The sequence below is a fragment of the Aquila chrysaetos genome, chromosome Z, assembly GCF_900496995.4.
Source record: "Aquila chrysaetos chrysaetos chromosome Z, bAquChr1.4, whole genome shotgun sequence".
Lineage (NCBI taxonomy): Eukaryota > Metazoa > Chordata > Aves > Accipitriformes > Accipitridae > Aquila > Aquila chrysaetos.
This window is the reverse complement of record NC_044030.1, coordinates 51,021,866-51,047,757: the sequence shown is the minus strand read 5'-3', so window position 1 is coordinate 51,047,757 and position 25,892 is coordinate 51,021,866. Positions and strand designations below refer to the sequence as shown.

The 25,892-nt window shown below is 36.9% G+C and overlaps 1 protein-coding gene across 9 annotated transcripts in view; it reads left to right on the top strand.

Annotated features, from left to right (window-relative positions):
- The window catches only part of CNTLN (centlein), a 198,954-nt gene that overhangs the window by 102,916 nt on the left and 70,146 nt on the right, over positions 1-25,892 (top strand). For 8 of the 9 annotated variants that reach the window (XM_030004482.2, XM_030004483.1, XM_030004480.1 and 5 more), the window contains 2 exons: positions 1,453-1,578; positions 22,623-22,672. In XM_030004482.2, coding sequence (XP_029860342.1) covers positions 1,453-1,578; positions 22,623-22,672 — 176 coding nt within the window. The remainder of the gene's footprint in view (positions 1-1,452; positions 1,579-22,622; positions 22,673-25,892) is intronic. The other variant, XM_030004477.1, reaches the window with a different exon arrangement.

The window sequence follows — 25,892 nt, the reverse complement described above, 5'->3', positions numbered from 1 at the left end:
CCTACTGAATGATAGTTACTTTATGCAATGAAATTATTTAATTCTGTGTCTAAAGCTAAGTAGGCGTTCATGGTCCACCAAGAGGCCAAGGCTCAAAAGATACAAAAATTCATCCTAGATAAAGACAGTAAAATCAAACTTGATACACAGTGAAACACTGAGTGTTCCAGTTCCAATAGTTCAAAAAAAGGAAGAAAAGGAAAGGGAAAGAGAGACAAAAGCAAATTCTCTTACTGTTTAAAATAAATGTGACCAGCTTTTGTCCTGACAGAAATGTATTTAGCAAAAGTAGATACTGGGAAGGTGAAATACTAAGTCTTTATTCGTTCATCTGATTTTTTCATCTATAATTAAGATGAGCTGAAAATTACAGGGTTTTGATAATTTTTGTCATCAGAACAAAACTGTATGAACCCACCATACTAAAAGAGGTTTGTTTTTCTTTTTTAATATGCTTAAACAAAGGACAGTAGCCAAGACACAAATAAAAACAGTCTGTAAATTGTTATGCCTTACACTGTTACTTTGGTATCTCAAAAAGCTTTGTATTGCTGGTGTAATGTAAATAGTGCATTAAGAACTCACTATCAGGTACTTATGTGGCACTTCTGATCCTCTGTAAGTGATGGAGGACTCCATTCTTTCTGATTCTTCATAGACTAGAATCTGTTATTGAGATGGCAGCTGATGGGACCTAATCCACCTGTCAGTGTACATACAACTGCCACTGACGTACGTGACTGCAAAGATGATAGGAGCCTTAAGAGGTTACCACATTCTCAGAGAGTTTATTTCTATGTCCAGTAGGAATTTAGATTGCAGAGAGTTTTAAATTCATTTTGTAAAGGATTTTTTTAATACAGTTTTTATCTTTTGCATTATTAGAGTATATAAAAATATTGTAATGACAGAAAAATTGTGAAATATTTTTGTTTTCTTTTTCTGTGCTTCTAAATTCAATATGCTTTTTCCTGATGCATCATCTTATCCATAGAGAGCTTATTCTCTCATTAGACTGTAGCTCAACAGTGTGATTTAGAGTGGACATTAGTGTAACTTCCAGATTGGTCTGCAGAGGCATTAGGGGACCTGGTGGGTCTCCCATTTTTTTGCAAGGGATTGTGTGACTGTTTCACCCTCTGCTTTCTCATACCATACAGTATTGTAAGGAATGTTGACAGAATGAATGTGGGTCACACTGCTCTGCTACATGTCAGTTGAGAGCCTTGGTGCCATACTAGCACGATGCCTGTCTGAAACTAGGTAATTGAACTTTTCTATAACACAGCATTTAAGGTTTCATGCCTCACAGAATGCATACATCATACAAGATTTGTATTCAGTAGATGCCGCAGTTTAAAATTTGTATTTTCTGAAAGCAAGGATACTTTTATTCATGTGGTCCTAAAACATGTAGAAATTTGAAAACAAACTCTTTTTACTCATAAACAGGATTGAAAGCAGTAAAAGCAGATACCGGCATGCAGATCCCCGTCAGCTTTGTCAAGAGGATTCTGATGCTGTATGGAATGAACTGGCTTTTTTCAAAAGGGAACACAAAAAGCTGTTGATTGAAAAGTGAGTTTGTTTCTTAAATGGTGTTTATATAAAGAAACATTCTGCTCTTTATTTCTGAAGATAGTGCTTTGCAGGCCACATAAGAGGAATTCCTTGCAAAATTCCAAGATAAAACCATCTTCTACCAAAAGCAGAAAAGGAAAACATCAGCTCTTTTTTTTTTTCTTTTTTTTTTTTTTTTTATCCCCTCCTCTTAAATCAGTGACAAGTTACAAGTTTGCTAGCACTAACAGAAACTGTATTCCATGATCTAGGGATTGTGTTAATTAATGTGGCTCTCATCTGTTGGAGGTGTCGCTCTTCATTAGCCTGTATTTTACACACTGCCGTGCTTCATTTTTGGAATGAGGTGGTGAGGGGATAACCTAGCCAGCCATCCTTGTTTGATCTCTGTGATACATACGCAATGCAGAATGCCTCAGCTCTCTTGGTTCCCTGCCCTGTCCTGCTAATCCCAGCTGAGCTCATTATGGTGTAGCCTTGCTGCTACTCCTGGAGCCAGAGCTGTCCAAGCTAATTACTGGTAGCAGCAGAACTGCCTGTTAAGGGTCTGGTGTGGATCTGCTAACATGGTCCTTGGTAGTGACCTGCAAAAAGCACGAGGGAGTTGCTCTCTTTCTTGCTGTGCACAGCCTGTCCTTTGGGTTTAGTGCTGATCCCTTCACACAGCTCTTTTAGCTGTAGTAAGTGTAAAACTTGGTGAAGGAAACTCTTACTTTAGAAAACTTTGATCTCATAATTCATAGGCTATTATACTCAGCCAGGCAAAGTAAGAAAATGTCCTTTTATACTAGACGAAAGGAAGTTAGTATGATATAATTAGCCCTTTGCTGCTATTTAACACTTTCTGTAAGTCGATTTTTTTTTTTTATTGAAGAATCAAGACATCATAGAAACTTTTATTCAGACTTTGTTTTTGTCAGCATTAAAGAAAATGTGTTTTCCCAATGGATCACAGTGTAAACCAATTTTGTGGAGATACCATGAAGGCTGCTATCACAGAATTTCAACAGCAAATTGTTTTGTAGTATATAAGTCCTTGGGTTGCCCATAAGCTGCTTTAGTGTATTACATACAATATTGTCAGTAGCTGTGTTGCATGGGGTATTCCTATATCCGCCAGTTACAGTTGTGTGCCTGTTCTTGTCACTTCATTGTCACATCTTTGTTTGCTGTTTTGAAACTATCACAACAAATTATCACATGTACTTCTTTTGTTTATTTTTATTTTTATGTAAGGAAGAGCACTTTCTTGCATACACGTAATTGCAGTAATAATTCTCCTTCCATCACTAATAAACACATGCACCATAGACAACACTAACTCAGGAGCAGTAACATAAGCCTCTCCTTTTGACACAAAGCCATGAAAGAGAGATTGCTTATGTATTGTGCACACCCTGAAGGTTGGTACAGTTGGACTGTTTTTCTAAAGCTCCTGTGCCAGTCACATTTATGGGGAGCACTCTTATGCCTAGTACATTGCAGATCAATGGCCTTGACTAGATTGTGGTGAAGTGGCATGAACAAACAGTTGAGCTCTTAGAAATACAGATTTTTTTAAGTCAAAATGAGTTCTTAAATTCTGCATAGTACTTGGTAAGAAGTCAGTGCACCATTGTGATCATTAAGGTGAACTCCTTGTCTGGGTTTAGGTGCTTTTTACTCCTTATGGGCAATGTAGCTTATTGGTGGTTGAAGTGAGGAAGGAATGAATACATAAATCCTGTGGTTTTTATATCTGCCTTCAACGTCTGTCTCTAAATAATGACTGTCTTTAATTTGTTGAAGCAAGTCAGCATTTCAAGATCTGAGCCCATTTTCTTAAGAAAGTCAATACTAAATTTGGTGTACTTTTTAGACCTGTGGATAGGTCTGCTTTATATTGCATGTATTCTTTCTTAAGCTGTGTGGGTAAAGGGCGTGATCTACAGAGTTGTACCAATTAATTATGTGTGATTTTACAAGCAGTGTAAGTAAATCAGGTTAGCCCGTAGTTTTTGTGGATGCACTTAATTTGATAGATCCTACTGATTGTTAGCTTAAGTTGATATAGAACACGTGTAAGCCAAATCCAACTCAGCATTGCTTAAAGAGTGTCAGTGTATGGATTTTATTTTGGTTTAAGTCTGTTTTAACTTCTGTCTCTGATTAGGCCAGAGAATTAATGTTAGGAAAACACGATTATTTGTTCTTGGTTGGTTGTTTTACCTGTAAGGAAGATTTTCCTATGCAAAATGTCTAACTTGCATGTACATTGCTCTGAAAATAGATGGATAATAAATAAAGTATAGGGTAAAACCAGGGAAACCCTATTGATGCATGTCCGAGGCTCCAAAATGCAGTCATTACCAGTATTGGCACACTGTAAACAATCTGCTTGTAAGTTATGAAATCTGTTTTTAAGTCCGGAAAAACTGGAGTTGCTTGGGAAGTCACTTATTCTGGTGGTGCCTAATTCCAAATCCTGTTGAAGTTGGTGGAAAGTCTTTGTGTCAGCCACTACTTTCTGTCAGGTCCTTTCTTTTGTAGTTTTCTTCTCATCACAGGCAGGGATTGCTTTGTCTTTCATGTAAGCTATTAAACACTGTGCACCTTTCAACCTGGACACTAACACACAAACAAATACAGGGTTTAGGATGTAAATTTAAGCATGTCTTTTTTAAAATATATGAGGTTTTCTGTTTTCCTGAAGTTCAGAATGCCTGATGTCAGAGCTATTTTTTGAGAATGCTGATGCAGAATGTGTGGCATTGTTACTATCATTTTTTAACTTTTTGATTAGTAAAGAATAGTATGTGCATGTTGTATTACTTTGCAATTAATAATGAAATATGTTTCAGAACCATGGGCTGCATCCTCTCCACAATTAATGATGTATAAATTTGAGCCATTTGTGCATATAAAAGACAGTATCTCTATATTGCTACAATCCCATACTAGATTAGTAAAATATAATAAAATTTAATAATCAATAATCTGATTATTCAGTGTGTGCTCAATGCTTTATGCATATATTTCTCTTGATTTTTCCCAACATTCCCCTGGAACAAAGAGGTGTTTTTTTGCTATTAATATAATTTATGTTTGTACTAAGTGCGTTGGAGAATAATTATTCTCTGACTTTATAGAAACCATTTTTGGTAATAGTTTTATCTGACTTCTTTATTAAACCTCCTCCCCTACTATTTGCTTCCTCACAAAGAATATCAGATTATATTCCACCATGTATATGATGTGGATTAAAAGCTGCATTTTTAATTTGAGTTATAAAATCTCATATTTTAAATTCTTTATTATTAAAACAAAACAAAACAAAAAGGTCCAAAATTTAAGTTCACTTTGAAATATGAACCAGTAGCTAAGAAAATAGTCGCAACTCATTGTCTTAAGAAATCCTATGGCAGCTACCAGCTAAACTCATACCAAAATTGAAGAGTTACAAACAGGAGCACAAAGCAGTACTTGAAATAAATTCCCTAAGTATTCTTTGAAGTGTTTATTAATGCTAATGTCCAAATGAAAACAATTCCACAGCTTTGCTAGGATGTCCCATTTTGGTCTTCTCAATCTGGGTCATTTTTCCCTATGAAGTATGCAATACCTGTATTATGCTGCAGTCATTTCCTGTTAAGTACCATGTTATTAGAGGCTACAGAAGCAGGTATTGCTTTGATGTTCATGTTCTGTGTTAAGAAAAATATGCTATTTGTTCACTTTTTCTCCCCCTTAAGCAGACCGAAAAACATAGTAGAATTCAAACAGTAGTTAACACTTAGCTGAGGAAGAGAGTGACCCATGCTTGTATAAATACAATATTTTTATTTAAGCTGCATGAAACTGCTGAAAACTTGCAAGAGAAAGATCTAGTAACATAAAAAAATTAAATTTTTTTTTATTCAGCTGTGTGACCCTGGTGCTTTGAGATTCAGCATCTAGCAGCTGCATAGAACTGGAATATCTTCAATGAAAATAGGCATATCATTTTACAGATAGATAAATTTTTATAGATACATATATAAACATACAGATATATATAGATCTAGTATAGTTCTCAGTTTTAGATGGATTATTTTTAATCTTGGCTATTAAGTGCTAAATGTTGTAACTTTCTGTAGAATTGTATTGACATATATGTCCTTCAACATTGTCTTCCCAAATTAGCTAGATTCATCTTTGTATCTATATTATTTGGATTTTGCTGAAATTCAGGATAAGTTAGTATGTAGCATGTCCAGTTGAACTGCTACTTGATTGCAAGCTAGCTAATTGAAACTACTTCGGCATTTTGTATTAAATTCTTTTTTGCTGAAATATAGGGGTACCCTGTCCCTTTGGCCTTTATGTACATACTTTGGAAAGCTATATTTGAATGTGTATAAACTATTGTGGAAGCTTTACAATTTTACATCTTTTGTTCTGGATTACTTTGTAGGAGATCTTGTAACTGATAAAAGCAACACTGAATTATTAGACCTAGTACATTCTTCAGCAGAAGACATTATGACGTAAGTCATTATCTTCACAGCTGACTGGAAATCGATTGTCTGTATGGTGTGGTCATACGCAGCTAGTGATAAGGAGGAAATGCGTATAAAGTGAAAGAGATAGCGACATCATTCAAAGAACCATTGGTAGTCATTCTTTCCTCTGAGTGCCCGAGTAGTTGTGCATGTCCTCCATGTAGGAAATGTGCTCTGGATCTTTGAAGCATGTGGAGTTACTGTAAGCTTGGTAGCATCCTTACTCGGCTATAGCAGCTACTTAATAAAGGTTTTTTATTAGCTTTGCTTTTTTAGGAAAACAAGACCTCATGATTTCTTCTTTCCTTATTCTTTGTAGAGTCAAAGCAACTGTTCTATACCCTGTCCCCTGGTATCTCACCAGCCAGTTCACAGGAGCCTAACTTGGGACCAGCAGCAGCATGTGATGCCTCTTGCCATTTCTAGCTATCAGAATGGGTATGGTGGAGGAAAGCTAAATTTACCGTTCTGGAATGGTGGCAGTAAGAGACACAAGCCTAGGCTTTATTAGTTTCTCTGCTTCCTGAATGTGCCTTTTTTTTTTTTTTTTCCCCTTTCTTTTTTTCTACAGGACCTGCTGAAAAAATGCAGTTTTGATCACCTTGACAGTCTCTTTGGCTAACCAGGAAATATCTGGTCATCAGAGACTTTTAGTTTTAAAACCTCTGTTGTGTGCAATGTCCAAATACCACAGTATTTTTTTTCTTTGTTCCACTTGATAGCTACGTTGTGTACCAAATTAATTTGGAGCAAAGCACATTCATGCTACATCAGTGTTAAAAAGTGTCACCTACAGAGTATAGCCCTTCTGACATATGTACTATCTCTGTAGAGTAATCTTTCTGTTCTTCATTTTTAGGAGTGGTGGGACATAGCAGGCTTCTTACTGCAAAACAGTTAAATCTAATGTCTCAGGCCTCTTGTTTACTTTTTACTGCAATTAGTAATTCTATACTGCAAAGCCAAATATAGTTAAAATAATGATGTGTATGTATTTCTTTAGGTTTTGGATGGATAAAAAGATTGCTAAATCTAAAATACCACCTTTTGTTCCACTGAAAACGATTACAGCCTAGATTCTGCAGCTGATGTTAGGGAGTTCTAACAAAGGTACATGCTCACTGACTGGACTGAACGTTGGTCAGTGGAAATGACAGGCTCAAAGCGTGAGAACTTGAAACACTGAAGTTGTTGGCTAAAACCACCACAAATAATTTAAAACGTAAGAGAACAGCACCATTAGTTGTACTACAGGGTGCAGTTTTCAAAAGACATTTTTAAAGGACTGAAGTCAGAACTGTAAATGCCACATGAAGTCATGTAGGGGCTTTTGCGTAATTAACTTACATGGCCGCCTTTTGTGAAGAGAATTATTTTCGCTTTTCTAGCAAGCTTCCAGTTACATTTTCACAAGGCACTGTGTCAGCTAACTGAAACAAATATATTGTTGTTTTCCAGTGAGAGTGATCCGTCAGGGATGATGAGATTAATGATCTTTAATTGTTAAGCTTGTCTCCAGAACTTTTCTTACCTGTGTCCACCAGATCTTGTAATTTCCTGTGTCCTAGCTAACAGACAGATTTGGGAGCTTGCTGTGGTTCTGGAAATCAAATGTGTTGATCTTTTTCTTTTGCTCCTCCATATTTAATCAGACTTTTCTTGTCTGTAGGTATTAGTTCAAAATCCAATTGGTGTTATCAAATCTTCATAAGCAGCCTGTAGTACTTCAGGGCCTTCTCATACATGACGAAACCGTGTCACACTGAAAACATGCAGTCATGCTGTTAAACATTCTTCCATAATACGTAAGCAGGGAAAGGCAGAATTAAAGTTGCATTCATGATAAAATTTGGGCATCGTCAGGGACAAGACTAGCAGAGGGATGTTGGAGAAAGGTAGGGACTCTTAAGTTAGCTTCCCGTAGTATTGCTTGCATAGAAGGATTGTCTGCTTTGCTGTTGAATCACAGTGATTTCTGTAGATTATCTGAATGTTACAGAAATGAAATATTGTACTGTTGGTAAGCACACTGCCTGGGAGAGTGCTGGTTTTTTCTTATCTTTATTGCCTAGACAAAAGTTCTTCAGCATTTAGAAGGAAATGTCTGATTTATCAGCGTATGTATATATGTATAGATAAAAATAAAGAAGTACTAAGTGTGTCTTGTTAAACTGTACTGAATGTTCGTAGTAAGAAGCCTATGAACCTACAATCTGTAACACCAAAGCACACCAAAGCTAGTAACATAAGCTGTCAGGCTGCTATATTACAGGAGTAGTGAGGAACTGATGAATATAGGTTTCTCTCCAACACCTCCTATGGAGTTCCTGGGAATTCTGGTAATGGCAGCACTGCTTGGTGCTTTCTGGCAACAGCTCAATTCAGCATACCGTGCTAGTTTTCCATTTTCCTTGCACGGTACTGCTTTTGGAAGGGAAATAGCAAATTTTCAGGTTTAGGTATATCTCAGCTTTGGAATTTCAGTAACTGAATTTTGCAAAGAAGTAGACACATTAAGTTTCTTCAAAGAGTGCAAATAATATTTTAAAACTATTAAGCAATGTTTATGTATTCTTGCCTTATCCCTTGAACTCTTTCCTAAAGTGTACAGTTCTGGAATTCCAGAAACTCCAATGTGGAACAAAGTGGACCTTTATTGTGGCCCAGCACAATCTTTGTGATGAGGTACTTGGCTCTCTTTTGCTGCATGAGGCAGAATGTGCATATACATACAAAAAGTTTAACCTATCTTAATGTTTTTGGATCTTTTTCTAATTTGTAAAGAATTCAGAATGTGTTTTCTAAGAAGTATTATTGTATCTGCTTTTTTCAAACACAGTCACATGAGAATAAACATGGAATCTTCCAAATTTTCCTAAAACTCAAATATTTCAGTGTAAGAAATAATTTAAGAAATTGATTTGCATCCTTACTTTGCATTATTGGAAACTAGCTCCATACTAAAAACAAGCTGTAGGTAATAGAGACTTTGGTGTGTTGGTGATCTGAGGTTTATATAAATGTTAAAAGCACTGATGGGACAATAAAACTCTCTTGATATTCATGCAATGGAGTCCTCACCCTGTGTGCTTCTCTGGGTTATGTTGATTACACTGGTACCCCTGTCATGGCCCTCAGGCTGAATTCTTTGTGAACTAAGTACAGGTAAACACTGTTTATGATACTGTTCTGATGGTCTTGTTATAAAGGAATGAAAAAAATTCAAATTAAAATAATGAGCATAATTCACACAATATAACTTTTTTTTTAAACACCTTTTGATCAGTCAGCTGGGTTTTGTGCTACAGTAAAACAAATGAAAGATTACTAAGTGGTAGATAAAATTTTAGACATGGGTTTCTGCCAACCTTTTGCAAGCTAAAGGTTATGCTGCATGTTGAAACTATTTTAGTCGCTAGTGCATCTTCGGTTGAGTGACTATTAATTTGAAATATATCTCAAAACTCATTCTTGACAACTATGACACTGTTCACTTTTTTGTTATGTGAACAGACATTGGATTGGTGTGGGGGGAGCTGCTTTTATCCTTTTTCACTCCTGAATGTGGGTTGTAAATCAGAGAGACTTTACTTAGCACCAACAGATATTGCTTCCTGCAATTTTCATCCATCCTATAAGTGACTGAATTGGGAAACAAGAATGATAAAGACATATTTCTGGGAAGTGAATGGAAAAAGTAAGATAGATAGCTCAATGACTCTGTATAGTCAAATATTCCATTTCCTTGGTTAATTAAGTCTACAACTTTCTTTGTGTAAACTGTAAGTTTACAATTTTCTTCCTGTAAAGGAATTCCAGTAAATCATTCTGAATAGTTTGAATGCTCACAAAATGTAAGTAACACTAGTACTTTTTTGCTTTACTCTTCTTTTGGCAGCGTTATCCCCAGACGTATGTAATGGTTTTTGTTCTCTCACACAGTCTAGATCAAACACCTGCTCCCAGGTTTACTCTCACCTCCCAAGGCTGTCAGTTGACACATAAATATACAGACCCATGAAAAGAGTGTATTTTGCCCTTACTGCAGGCAAATGTTCTCGAATCATAATGCTGTAGGAGCAAAGTGAAGAATTTCTGTCAGAGTAGTATTTCACATGTAAAAGTTGGATAAAGTTTTTGCCTAGCTTCGTTTTCATGACTAAACTATTTTTGAGTAGTAGAAAATTAAAGTCAGTGTTTGTATTATGATGTATCAGACTCCCCATCCTAATTTATGACAGCCTCTTCCTATATTTTCTGTATGGGCTTGTTACAAAAGTATGTGTAATGTGCTTGTGCATTCTACTCTGGTTTTACAGAGTAGAATTTTTATCTTTTTGAAGACTCTTGAACAGAGTACAATTCAGTTTTGCTTACCTAGAAGACCTTTCTGTGTTGATTTGCTGTCTTTCTTCTCAAGCTCTTTTCTGAGGGGAAGAAAACAGAGCTTCTTCTGCTATCCCATTTTCCTTGAAAGGATTTAGGCTATTCGGCTTAAGCTTTGGATAAGAAAAAATTCCCTGGCACTACTTTGACCCAGTGTCTTTAAAACTTACTTATTTTGGTTACTGTCATAAGCAATACTCCTGTCCCTTTTTAAGGACCCTGATAAAGAGCATGCAAACCTTGCTCAGCAGTCTTTTTCTGTCTGATTTTCTTCTTAATTTGGCTTTCCAGTCTTAAACAATCTTCCATGACTCTGGAGGAAAACATTTGAAAAGGCAATAGTTAACCTCTTGGACTCTGAGGAAGGCTTCCCCGACTGCAGCAGCTCCTGTACTAACCCCCTGATATCTGTCCACACCAGCAACAGTATGCATTAGGAGATTGTGGTTGCTTCTGCTTATTTCTCCAAAGAGTCATCCTGCTGCAGTCTTACAACATGTAATCCTTGGGAAGGAGTCGGTTTCCTCAGTGGGTTATTCCTTCTTATGTATTCAGCTCTATTAGAAATGAGATTCTCTGCTTGGTTTTATTTTCCAGATAAAATTCCCTGGGACAAATGGAAAAAAAGTCTTATTGTTTATTTGTGTGTTTATTTTAGACTGCCATGAGCATCGTCTCTTAATTCCTTTTATCTGTATGCAGAGGAGTGTAGGAGTCTCCTGCTGGCCCTACCTGTGAATGCAGAAAGCTGCTGATGAGCAATGGCTGACTTACGGGATGTGTATTACTCAGGAGGCAATGGTTTGCTAGAGGACTAACTAGAGTCCTCTGGCAATGGGTTAACCTAGGGTCGGCAACTCTTGAGGGAGGGAGCCCTTTAAACTGGTAAGTGCAGAGAGAAAGTTTATGCTATAGTTCAGGCTATCTTTCTGAATTACCTTTACCTTAATGCATTGAGACCCAAGTGTGCATGTATATATGTACCTTAGATTTGGAGCTGTGTGAGAGCTCCTGATGGTATCTTTAGAACTGCTGACAATTAAAAATGATGAGTACTAGGAAATTTTGTTCTAGCAAGAACATATAATTTGCAGAAGCCCTGCTTATATGCAGATGGTACAAGCATTTCGCCTATTCTAGTAACTTGATAAGTAAGCAACTGTTACAGAGCATTTCTTGCTGATGCCTAGCTATAATCTAAAAGAAATCAGAAGTAATTCCTTTGGCAAAACTGATTCTATAGCACAGTTTTTATTATGCTACCTCTTCCTATGTTCCAAATGGGTGAGTATTACAAAAATAACTAAATAATGGAGGAGTAATCAAAAGTGTTATGTTGCCATAAAATAGAATTTAGAATATTGTATGATACTGGAAAGAGCAGATACTATAATTGTGGGTCAAGGTCAGTACCTTTAAAAATGTATGCAATACCAGCATAAACTATTAGCTGGATAGATCTGATCTCTCTTGATTTCTTACTATCCTTGTTTTAATATTGCCAAGCGAGACTGTGACAATCATAGTTGGAGGACAGAAGTGAGGCCTTGGTACATAAAACAGGATGCTGTGTGCTTTCCTGCTCCTCTTGGTGCCTTTTATATATATATGTTAAAAGCAAGAAGAATGACTTTCATGAAATCATTGATAGTAAACAAAACACTTTGAGTTTGGTTTTGGGATGTGAAAACAAAGACATGGTTCTACTTCTGACCTGCCACATTAGAAGATACTGACAGGTCTTCCAGGAAGTGCCAATAGATTTCTGCTAATTTAGGGTGCTGATTCCTGTTAATTCAAGGACTCGGTGGCTTCTTCTTGGCTAGGAAGGAGTTGGAGGTTGTTCTCTGACCATATAATCTAGAGCATCTAAGACTGCTGCTGGCCTGGACTGTTACTTGTCAACAGAGTAACCTTTAAAAGTATTTTGGAGTAGGTTATATTGTTGGAAGGTCTCTTTGAGTTTTTGACTTTTTTTGGAACCAGATAAGGAAATGCTGATTGTTGAGAAAGAATTACTGAAGCAATAGAGTCAGATTCTACCAGATATACTTAGAAGCAGCATAACCTCTCTATGCAGAATGCTCAAAGCCATGAGGCAATTTCAGGTCTGCATAAAGGTGAAAAGCAGTACACCGGTTTCCAGGCTTTGTATGGCTTTAAGTCACTTTTCTCCCATCTCATAGGCTATCATTCAAACTTAGCAAAGCTGCTAGAAAATACAACATTTGAATATGAATAAGAGCAAGGCATTTTTTCTGGAAGGAGTCATAAATTCTGGATTTTTTTTTTCAGTCCACTAGGTTTTTTTACTCTTTCAAGCACATTGCAAAACCAGTCTTTTTTTCCTCCCTCTTTAAGAAATGGTCCTGAGCAGAAAAGTGTATGTGGGAGCTGAATACATATTTTAAATAAGATTTTCATTTCATCTAATAGATACAGGATTAGTGTGTTTGTTCTTAAAATTAGAAATTGCAATCATGTGAGTCACTCATAGTTACGTAACCTTCATTATCGGCAAATTTGATATGGCGTTACTGTAAATTTGCTGGGTACATTTTTCAGTTATACAGTCTTCTTCAGGACTCTAGAAACCTTGACTATAAACTAACGAGGACTGAAAAGACTTTTCCAGTGCCATCAGAAAAGAGTTGTTTACCATGTTTTGAAAATGTTTTTACCTTTTCAGCTTAAAAAATTGAAACCAAACTGATTGAAATGATCCTGTGTAAAGAATGCATCTAGATACAGGCCGAGTGATAATTTCAATTTCAACATTGCAAGCTTTCAGAAGTGGCTCACCGTGTTAGTATTACCATTGCAGATAAGAATTTAGACTTTGAGTTTACTGAAACTTAATGAAGTTTAACACTGAGTGGTTACTTTCTTTTCATCTGCATTGCTGATAGGTATTCCTAGTAATGAATCTCCTTTGCCTAAGGTTATTCATGTATACAGCTAGAAGATGTTTTATGTGAATTTTCAGAGACAATTCTGAGCAGTTTTTTTAATTGCTTTTAAAACACATTGAACTTTAGAGAGATTTTATTTCTATTTTTAGCTTTTTCATCAATTTATTAATATTTAAGAGCTTATTTGCAGAATTCTGGAGTTTCAATACCCTGCAAGGTTTCACCTATTCCACATATCAATATAAAAGATTGTGTAAGTTGTCAGAATACTTCACAGCGTTTGATAAACATTTGCACAAAGGTCATGTCTGGTATCTCTCTATTGCTTTAAATTATATCCTAAGATCTTCCCTTTTTTAAAGTTGAATTACATAGTAGACTGAATACATAGCATGAATGTATATTTCTCGTTGTCAGGAGAAAAGCTGCGAAGATGTGAATTTATCATGAGCTGGAAGTGATCAATTTATACTCACGCTTTGGTTTGTTTGTCTTTCCTCTTGACCTGCATATTTCCATTGTATTCAAATCCCATCATTCCTTCTTGAATTATGGTTCAAAGGTCTATCTTCTCTGAGTCTATAGAGCAAACACTTTTTTCCGAAGAAAAGTTTTTTGTTTTCCTATTATGATTACCATAGACTTCCTTTTGAGTTCTACATTTCTGTATGTATTTAATTTAGAACCTTAATCACTTCTGTTGTCTATGTTAGGTTTTTCCATAGGCCTCTTCTTTTTCCTTTTTTTTCTTCTCCTGGTTCATCAACCTTAACTACACCTTAACTACAAGACTGCATAGTTTCTCCTTGTTCATTCCTTACTTGTTCGGGGGCGGGGAGGGGAGGTGTTGATGTTGCGTGTGGTTTGCTTAGCAGCACTTTGGTACCTACATACATCATATTTCTCCTTTTGTACAGGGGTATCATCTCTGAATGAACTTCAGTTTCTAGCTTTTCCCTGTACAAATGGAGCTTAAAATCTGTTTCTTGTAAAATGCTTAGAAGGTTGAGGCTTTTTAATCGTGTAATAGACATAATAGAGAGATCATGTTTATGAGATGCTGACTGAAATAACACATAAACTTAATTAAAAGCATAGAATTTGAAAGTTTCAATTTTAAAAAGGCAGAAAATCAGTTTTCCTCAAAAAATACTAATCTATAAACATCATACACTATATATTTTATTTGTTTGCTCAAGCAAAAACTTACATAGTATGAAAAAGAGAACTAGAAAGCACCCTGCTTGTTAACAGATACGTTGTCATTAAGAGATCTGTGAAATGGTAAACTGAAAGCATCCTCTGTGTTCTATGTTGCTGCTTTACAAAGCAGAGTGGACTGTTGCCAAATTTTTTTAGGTTTGTTCTTCTCCAGTGCCTAAATACACTCATTGCTGAATTTCCCTAGTGGGAAAAGAGTTGTGCTCAAATACTTGTGCTACTCAGTATTGTAATCTGAAATAGGAAAGATAATTAACCTAATACGCAATGTAAATTTGTAATTTCTTTCACTTTGTTTAGTAACTACTGGATTTATCAGGAGAAAAATGATTTGCTGTTATTTTTTCTTTGCTTTTTAAATAAAGCTTGTGGTTGTATCTAATTGTAAAATATGAAATTTGTGGAGCAGTCCTTAAAAAATTTGCTGGAAGCACAGCTAAATGGAGATTAACACAAGGCATCTTTAAATATACATCATCCTCAAAATTGCTGGCTATCGAAACCTCTTCAACTCACAGCATTTCTACCATCAAAAGATGGAGGAGGCAAGTACTAAAGTTCAGAGATTTCTTTTCATTATCCATGCCTCAAGACTACGGTCGGCTAGAAAGACTTTACACAGAAACTACCTTTCCACTGTAGAAATATCTTCAAAGATTCTGTCTCTCAGCTTCAGTTTGTGTCTCGGATCTTTTCAGATGACATAAACATGATACCCTTTGCTCAGCACTTGCTAAATCGAACACAAGTTTTTCAATGCACAGAGAAATCCCCTTTCAGTTAGGATCAAAACCTGGCACATTTCTTCTTTCCATTGTTTGATGTGTTAATTGAAACCGAACGATGCAAAAACCAATGCAGTAAATCCAGTGAGCATACACTTAAGATAATTACAGCAAATAATAGCTTCATCTGCTAAAATAGTGTTGGAAGCTCTTATTCACAGTATCTGAACTTTGATACTGCTGTTCTGACTCTCTAGTTCCAGTAGTTTAGTATTCTGCATTACCACACACAGAGCTTATTTTTGATCCTTTGAGTTGAAGGATTGCAGAGGCAATCCTTTCTTCACCCTCAGTCAGTGAGGGAAGCATCTCATGTCACTAAAATCTGTGCAGCTGGATCATAGGTCTCTTCGTGTACCTAATCTGCTTTGTAAAAGAGTTGAACATGGATCATTTAAAAGACTGGTGGGTAAGACGTCTGTTAAAGGGAATGCCACTTTTGGGGAAAAAACACACACAGATGTTTATCTTCAGACCCACTTGCAATGTTTTTTGGAGAGGGAGGGAGAGTTTCATAAAGATAAATCAGTTCTTACCTGTTAGGTTGGCGCATCTGTGTGATGGGATGCAGAGGGAGACAATGGCGTAAATGAAAGGCTGGAAAGCCAGTATCTCCCCCCACCCATGGTTTTTTACTGCTGAGTAATTTCTTTCAATGTTGCATTATACTTCAGCAGTTTTCTGTGACTTCTTCAGTTACCTTGAATTTCTTGCAGTTCCTTCTTGCTCCTTAGAAATTTCTTACTTGACCCTTCTTTGATGCTTCTTCCAACTGATCATGTTCACTTGTTCTTGGGGAAAGTAGCAATCATACAGTCTCTGCAAAGAATTGTGCTCTTCAAGAAGACCACATTACACCCTTTCATCTTTTTTGTTGAGCTGCACTCTTGTAACTAAATATGCAGGATACAGTACTTCTGTGGTGAATTTTAGAGGACTGAACTAGATGTGTATTTTTTGTTAAGATGCATATACAGGTGCTTTTTTTTTTTTTTTACAAGTTCTAGCTAGAATAGCTTGTCAAAAATACTGATCTATGTCAGAGCACATTTTACTACTGAGTTGGGAACAAATAGAAGAGTGACTTGCTTCTGCATGTGGTTCCTCACTTTGCAATTTTTGCTCTGTTTTTTGCCTTGAAATGTAAAAAGACTTAGTAAAAAACCACTTGACTGCACAGTCATGATAAAAAGCCACAATTACTTGTACGTTCCTTTTTCATCTTCTGATTTTGTATAATGAAGGGAATATGTATCAAGACATACAGATCATATATTTTTATTTTTCTCTGTTAGCACTATATTTGCCATAAAAATTCTGTAGAAAAGAAAGTTTGAATGTTTTGTTGTATTACATTTGTTTTTTCAGAGAGAAAAGATTGAATAGAAATCAGTATAGAATATGTTCCCAAATGAGTTACATACTTAGAAATTTGCTCAGTGCTAAGTGTGTTGGCCTTGAGTGGCCCAATCTGTGCATTCAAAACTTAACAAGTTTGTGATCTGAAGATTGTCAGGCTTCAGAGATTAGAAAAAATGAAAGAAGCCAAGAAGCCAGCTAACTAACTAATTAGGATAGGATAGGATGACAGTAATTGGTTCAAAAAGGGAGGCTATACCTGTCTAAGCTTCCCCAGATTGAAAAAAAAATTAAGCTCAGATGCAGGTAGCAGTCTCCCCAGTGGAATGCAATTTATTCAGTTTGGTTTAGTGTGACATGTGTGATTATCTACATATGAGACATGATTTTTATGTGCTGCTGCAAAGAGCATAAATCTTGGGAAAGGAGAACATCCTGTTTGCCAGAAGGAATCTAGTCTCTTAGATGAGACCATGAATGAGATGAGACCTGCTGTCTAGCTGATGTGACAATGTCCTCTTGCACCAAGAATGCTCCTGCAGTAAAGGGATTCTTTTTAAGGATAGGAGGAAGCAGGTGTTGGTAGAGGGAGGTTACAAAAGATAAGGAAAGCTGTTTTAAAATATTCTCAACAGTAGCTGACTGGCATATTAAGCAACAGAATGAGGAAATAATTTACAAGTACTACTGTGCTAGAAGCCCCAAAAATAAGATGTGGAGCTGGACTGCTTGGCATCAGATGACAATCCTGACACACTAGGTGTCTCAATGACCTGGAGGAGCGAGGGTAATCTGTGGGGAACAGTGTTGCCTGGGTACTAGCTTTGCAGAAATGACAGAGTAGGATTACCTGGTGAGAGAGTGGCACTGTATGAAAAGGATTATTTAAGTGTAATACCGGACAGCTATTACAGAAAAAGGGAGTACTGTGTAATGCTTTTGGATAGAAGTCCTATATTTTAATAACAAATAAGTAGCAATGAGGTTGTACTGCTGATCTTTTCATCAGGATGCTGACGGTGATGCAGAAATGCAAAGCGAAGTTCGATGAATTGTGAAGGACAGGCTTTAATCATGGAAGGTTTCAACTATCCACATAGAGCCTGCATCATTATCTTGCCAAGGCAAGATGTAGAGGTACAAGTTTTGTATGGAATAAGTAACTTTCTAGAACAATCAGTCTTAGAAGCTGAAAGGAAAATTACTGTTCTGGGTTTTATTTTGAGTGGTATACAGAACTTAGTTCAGAAAGCATTAGAGAGAAAGCCTCTCTGTAATAGTTACCTCAATACAACAAGAAGCACAGAATTGTGCAGCTTAGAAGGAACTTCTAGAAGCTGTCTTGTCCAACGTGCTGCTCAAAGCAGTGGCAGTTTGGGAAGGCTGCTTAGGATCTTGTCAAGTTTTGACAAAGGATGAAGGACATGGAGACCAAGCATGGAGATTTCAAAACCTTCCTGAGCAACAGTTCCAGGGTCTGACTAGCTTAATGAGTAACTTCTTTTTATATCTAGTTTGAATTTAATGTATTCTAACTTCTGTCCATTGGTTCTCATACCATCCATGGTGCTCCTCTGGGAAAAGTCAAACTCATCTTTTTGACACCCTTGCGTTAGGTAGACAGCAATAAAATCTTACCTTCTCCTGGAGCTAAATCAACCCAGGTGTTTTACCTGTCATCATAACTCATGTGCCCAACCCTTGACCATTGTGATACCCCTTTGCTAGGCTTAATCTAGTAGGTCAGTGTCTTTACTGGAGGAACTCAAAAATAGACACAGCCACACATGCAGCCTCAGAAGTGCTGAATAGAATCAATTTTGTAAACCAACTGACTCTGCTCTTGTCTATACAGCTAGTATGTTGTTAGCCTTTGCCACAAAAGCATGTCAGTACCTAATGTTCAACTTGTGGAACCCACTTTTTCTGCAAAGCTGCTCTCTAACTGGGTGGTCTTCTAGAATGTCCTGTTGCAAGGGGTTATTCTGGCAGGACTTTGGCTTTGGTGAACTTCATGAAGTTCCCATCAGCCTATTTTTTTCGCCTATGAGGTCTCTCTGAACAGCGGTCCAGCCCTCTGGTGAGTATATCAGTTTCTCTCCTCCATTTTCTATCATCTGTGAACTTGCTGAGAGGCACTGTAACTCATCTTCGAGGTTGTTAATAAAGACATTAAACAGTACTGGCTCTGTTATGGATCCCTGAGGGGTGCTTTTAATTTCTAGCTGCCAGTTGAACTCTACACCACAGATCATCACCCTTTGAGCCTAACAGTCCAGCCAGTTTCCCAGCCACCTTACCTACTTTTCAATTCAGATCTAAACTATTTGGCAATAAGGAGGTAGGAGACCATCTCGTGCCTTGCCAAATTCAAGGTATACACCATTGCCTGCTCTCCCTTTATTCTTACCGCCGGTCATCTGCTTACAGAGGCAGTCAGGTTGGTGAAGCAGGATTTTTCCTTGGTAAATCCATGCTAGCTGTTTCCAATCACCTTCTTGTCCATTAGGCAGCTGGACATGATTTCCAGGAAGATTTGCTCTGTAACTTGCCAAGGAAAAGAGGTGAAGCTTGTATTTCCCCACATCTCATCCTTTATGAAGATGGGTTCATGTGATGTTTACCTTTTTTTTTTCCCCTTTTTTTTTTTAAATTATATTTAAATAGTAGCAGAAGAGAGTAGACCAAATCAAGTGGACTGGCAATGTTCACTTTCCAGAAAGGGAACCACATAAAAATGAAGCAACTAGTCAAAAAACCTCCAATCCCCAAACACAAGAACAAGCAGTACAGAAAGTCTGTGAACAGTTGGAGACTGTTAAGCAAGGTACTTCAGCTGGGTTTCAGCTACAGTATGTGCTAAAATTTAAAAAATGAAATGTAAAAAAACCCCAAACCAACCCCAACCCCAAAATAGTCTTAAAAAGCTTTCTGTAAAGACTCAGTGGGGAAGTTTTTGTGGCCCTCACAGAGGAAAGGTCGGCATTTAAAACTTAAGCTTGCATTGGTGAGAACAGTTAGGCCAATAAACAATGGCAGGACAAATGCAAGTGGAAAGTTGAGAAGGCTAAAAAAGCTCTTGAAGAGTGGTTTTCAAAGATGCCTAAGCTGTGATATTAAAATTTTGCTTAAATAAAGTGAAAAAGAAGCCAGTTAGGAAATTTGTAGGTTTGCTTAATGATAAAAGTGTAAAAGCATACACTGGGTTCACAAGGCCAGAAAAGAACAACTCGGTGAATCTTTGCATCCGTCATCCCTGCTGAAGATGCTAAGAAGGTGTCAACAACTTGGGTATTCTTTGTAGCAGATGGGTCAAAGGTGTTAGAGCTGTTTGAAGTAACTGTACAGCAACTATGAAATCAAGTAGATAAGTTATTTGTTAATATCTTGATCTTAATATCTTCACAAGATACACCCAAGGGGTGTGAAGGCAGTGAAGTATGAAATCACTGAACTGTCACCTCGTTGTAAACAGTCACTGTGCTAGCGGACTGGCAAGCTGCCACTGTAACTCCCATCTACAAAATGGGCTCCAGAGGGAGCTGCAAACCAGTGAGCCTGGCTGCTTCCATACTTGGGAAGATGGCGAGTCTGTCTTTAGGAAAAAGGCGGGGGCGGGGGAAACGACAGAGAGGGAGAGAGATCACTGAGCACAGATCAACGCAGTTTTGTTGAGGAAGCATCACTGTTGCTCCTGTAAAGGGAAATCCTGCTTCATTAACCTGCTGGAATTGCAGAAGGGTGACAGTAACTATGTGGATAAAATCTGGTCTGTATTTTGCAATTGCCTTTGACAAGGCTCCACATGAAAGGTTATAAAGAAACTCCATTCCTGCAGGATTGGAGGAAAGGTCCTTTTAGCAACAGGGAACCTGTTAAAGCAGAGTAAACAAAGGGTAGTGCTTACGTGCCACTTTCAGGATGGAAAATTGGAATCAGACTGCAGAAACTGTTAGGCTTGTGCCCTCTCCTGAGTAGCATCTGCTTTTGCCTCTGCTGGAGACAGAGCACTGGTGATGGATGGACCCAGCACTGGTCTAATGTGGTTGGGCATTTCTACCATTCATGCAAGCCAGTTATTGACTTGTGTGGGTTGGATCTTGTATTACACATTGTAATTTCTTGTCTAGGCTTGCCTGAAATATTTCTAGCTTAGATATATCATAGCTTCAGTTGGAGAGTATTTCACAGACAAATGAATTTATTTGGAAGTGTTTCAGATATTCAGACTATAAACCTACCCCTTTACTTATTTCATATCATTTATTTACTTCTGCATGTCTTTCATCACCCTAGAAAAAAATCTTTATGTAAAAGTTAACTCTTTTTAAATATCTTGTACAGTTATCATTGTATGCTTGTCACTTAGTGTGTAGGGAGGCAGTATGTATGTATACATATGCGTGTAAACGTGTGTTCTTTCAAATAATGTTTTTAAAGTTGAAAAATAACATGCTTCAGAAGATAGTTTCAAGCAGGAAGCATGTAATGTTGAATACAGTCTTTAATTATGTAAACAGAATGTTTTTTCAAGGAAGCATTTTGCCATTCAGTGCAAAAAGTGAACATGCTGGGAGGAGTTAGGACAATGTGGAGGTAAAAGCCACTGTAGTCTGTGTCACAGAAATTGATGATGACTGATGCATGGAGAATGAAAGAAGAGCAAAGGAAGTCAGCCTGTGAAGGCAGCTGAGTGATCCTGAAAATAGCTGGAGTCTTATGTGTCATGCAAAGCAAGTTACTTTTAACTTTTCACATTTCTCATTTTCTTTGTGCTTCATGTGTTACAGCTGAGTCAGAGATGCATTTAAAATATAATGTGCTTTAAAATACTGCGTATACTGAAAGACCTCTTTTTTTAAACCCTTTTCTTAAGTTTGCAGGTATTTTGGCCAGATTTTCTTTGTGCCTTATCTCAAGGGGATTTTGTGAAGCATAAATTTACTGTGAAAGCAGTAAGGTGCTGCTGCTCGGAGTACAGCAGAAATGGCTGGGAGGATATTAGCAATCCAACCTTCAGAACAGAGCTAGAATAATGTGTATTTGTATAGGATGTGAAGTTATATTTTAAGCAAAATCTGCATATTAAACTCTATTCTGTGTGCTGTAGGATCCTAGGCTAAAATAGGTGGGGATCTTACTGCTAAAATAGTGCGCGACTATGTAATTAAAGATGGTGTCAGAAAACAGAAGTGTAAATGAACCATTTAAACTAATGTCTTTCGTTCCATCATTTCCCACTTTGACTTTGAAACTTTAGCATTCGTATCCTGGCAACTTTATTTGTATGTAATTTTAATAAAGTGAAAAGCAGTAATGTAAGTATTGTGTTATACTGACTTCAGCTGATTGATATTACAGAAAAAAACTATAGTAGTAATATAGTAGTAGGTCAGGGCTAGAAAAGGGGAGGAGAGATTTTGTTAAAAAGTTTCTCAAATAGCCGCTGAAAAAGATTAATGGTAAGATATATCTGTACAAGGTTGGCTGGTGGTTTCCCCTGAGACTGAATACTTTATTCCCCTCTTAACAGGATTCCACCTCCTGCCGGTCTCCTTTTCATCTCAGGCATTTCCTTACCTAAAAAGGACCAGCTGAAGCTTCTTAATTTATGTTACAACCAGCACTATATCCGAATTTTGTAAATTCAGATTTATAAATATTAATCAGCTGTTGTACAAATGACTCCTTATGTTTGAAGTATGCTAAGTGTCATCAAATTAGAACTAATTTCAGGGTGTTGACAACTTTTTCCGTAGTAATATATTGATATGGTTTTGGTTTAATTTTTTAAATGGTTTTAGTGGCGTCTATGTGAATGTTCTGTCGTTCTTACTTTTTTATTTCCTCTTTTGTAGACTGAATCTTGAAGAAGAATTGAATCAGATGAAAGTACACCAATCTGTGGGTAAGTTCACAATGCAGGAGTTTAACTGTGTTGACAATAAAAAAGGGAAGATATAGTATTTTATATGTGTATATGTAGTCTATTAGAAATACTAATTTTAAGGTTATTTTTTTCTCCAAAGGTTAATATATTTTTGTTGAATGTGTATTTTGTAAGCATAAGGCCATATATATTCCTATCTCAAAGTACATTTACCCTTAAGTTCTCCACATACCTATTAAATCAATGACAATTTTTATATACAGATATACACTACTATATGTTTGCAACTTATGTGTATACACTACATATAAAAGTAGTTAATTATTTTGTTTAAAATATGTATGTATATAAATACGTATGTGTAAAATCTAAAACATGTTTATATGTTTATGAAGCTTTTTCCAGAATCTGAAATGGTTTTTGCAGTATTGAAATACAGTGATACAGAAATTTCATGCTCATTCAGACTTCTTTTTTAATACTAGTCTCACAAAATATGTGAATTTCAACATAAATCGATATGGTGGAACTCTTATAAGAAATGATCATTAGTATCTTCTTTTATGTCTTTACAATCTTTACAATAGTTGATGGTTCTGTGAAGATGGGTCTTTGTCGGTTGGATAGGTAATATATTACCATTGTCTCTCCATCACTCCTCTGATTCTTTGTGTTATTCACTGTTCCTGAATCATCTGGGAGAAGTATTCAAGAATGCATAGTTACAGTCCAGCTGGGTGTCACGTCTGTGTTGTATTCTTTATGCACAGTATTGTGCAAAGGAAGGGAGTAGGAGACTTGGAGAAGTACTCTGCATGTTCTTAGCAATAAAGCGTTACCATTCTTTATCCCAATTTTCTGCTGGTGGGTGTTCTCTTTTTTTGTGGTACTGTTGGCCACTTGAATGAAAAAATAATTTTTTTTCCCTTTATTTTAAATTTGGTTTATAGTATCTATAAAACTTAAGTGGAAATATCCAGCTGCTGAAGACTGAAAGTTACTGTTTTCTTTCCTGTTACTTCTTACGTGTTACTTTCATAGCCCCAGATAGAGCTGAAGGGAACTAGTTAAGGTTTCAAATACTGACTTCAAAAATCATTTTTTTGCTTTTGCCAATTTAGTCAGTCTTTGCACAGAGAGAAGTGGAAAGGCAACCAGCGGTGCGAAGGAGTTGAAGGCCTGCTGAGCAATAACCATGCATTTCCAAAAAACAGTCAGATCCCTGAAACTGCCTGTTCTTGACATGTTTAGTGCTTTAACAGTTAGTCCTCTATTCCTCCTTTTTTCATTATCTTTTCAGATTAAAGCGTATCCTCTTTTAAAAGTGTGTGGGTGGATACATACTTCTAGTTTGGTTGTTGGTATGATGATTAGTTGTTGTTATATTGGGACTGAGAAAAAGGGTTAAACTACCAGTGAAGTGTGTTAGGCAAATTTTACTTACCTTTTCCAGCATTTGTTGTTAAAGGTATCATTTAGAAGGACATGAAATTTTTTGTAAGATTCAAAATCAAGTCCAAAGATACGTATTAAGCAACACTTTTTGTTAGCATGTAAGACTGAGCTGATTCCAGCCATTTCCAAACTTTTACCAATTGAAGTATAAAAAAATAGTTGCTCACCCAGTCTATAAAAAGTAATTTCCTTGTTCCCTTGCAAATCCTAGGGTATTGCAGTGTGGTGGACATGTTTATCAGTTGGCTGACCTTTTCTAGAAGACTATGCTGTAATGACTGAAGCTGGATATCCATCTTTGAGCATAAATGAGTATATGTGAGCAATCTTTGATCATGCGCTAAGAAAGTTTTTACACCCTCTGCCCTAAAATGGGTATTAAGTGTCTCCTCTTCCCAAATAGAACAACCACCTCAGGTCTGTTGTCTGTAATTTGCTAAGAGTCCAAACTTGATACGGTCTAAATACACTTTGTTCACAGTCTCAGTTAGTATCTATTCTTTTCTAAAAGGAAACCTGACATGAATTTACTTAGCTTATAAGTGATGTTGGAATTCATTTTCACCTTAGCAGGTACCTTTTTGTACCTGTTTCCATCAGGCATTCTAGTGTCAAGGGATAAATTCTGAAAAAAGTGGCCAAGATTCCCCGTATTAAAAAAGATAGGCTCTATCCTCTTGCTTGATTAGGTACCAGTTGTGTTTGTCAGCAAGAAGTATTGGATAGATTTGTTGCTCACCCATAGCATTTTTCAAACCCTGCTGGTCAAAGATGAAAGAGGTCAGGGGAGAAGGAAACTCTGGCCTTGCTGTTCCCAATTTCTTTCCATTCTGATTCCATTGTCCAAGGTGTCTCTTTCACCATTGCCTATTATTTTCCAGTAGTAATCAAATCCAAATTCACTATTCATGCTATTCATGTCATTATTTGTGTATGAATGTAAAGAATGTGTTGGCAGGTACTCATGCCGTTTCCCCCAAAAGCAGGAAACTGGGTCCGTCTGATCCTATTCAGAAAAATAGCAAGTGCCTTATTAAAAGAAGGTAAACTGTTGGCCCCCTATTTCTTCAAGGAGGCAGTTTGAAGGCTTCTTTTGTTATGAGACTTCTTCTGAATCTACGGGATCCCCAGGTCAAGTGTGAGAATGGCATTCCCTTCTTCTAGTCTTCGCAGTGGTTTTTCCCACTGACTGTTTCAGACTTGGCACGTATTTGGGAGCATGAGTTGGCTACCACTGGAGTAAATAACACAGTGGCTTTCTGCACCATGGCACTTACTGTCTGTCAGGGGAATCCTTCAACTGGTGCATACCGGAGGGAAAAATGTCATTGTTTTGGTGGTTCATGTAGGTACTCTGTGAGTGACTAATACACAGCTGGGTTTTTTTAAATTGATAGTTTTTTCTCTATGTAAGAAGGCTTTCTGCAAATACTAATAGTGAACTGCAGTATCATAGGTCAAGTACCATTTTGGCAGTAGTGTTGAACTAACTCATGATCAGATATGGTGACTATTAGTTAGGAATTAAGTGTTACGTTCTAAAGCTGGCAGTTAACTATGTTTTCTCAGTGGGACATAAGTGTACTTCTGTAAGACCACGGTAATTTGATGACTGCAGATAGTGGGGTTTATGACTTGACTCCTTGAGGGACGACTTGGTATTTTTTTATGTAGGAGTATGACAGGTAGAGCGTATATCTTGCTGAGTAGACTGATATGATGAACCTTACTGCTATCATAGACAGACAGTTATAGGCAGTGCTGTTTCATTGCCTCCCTAACC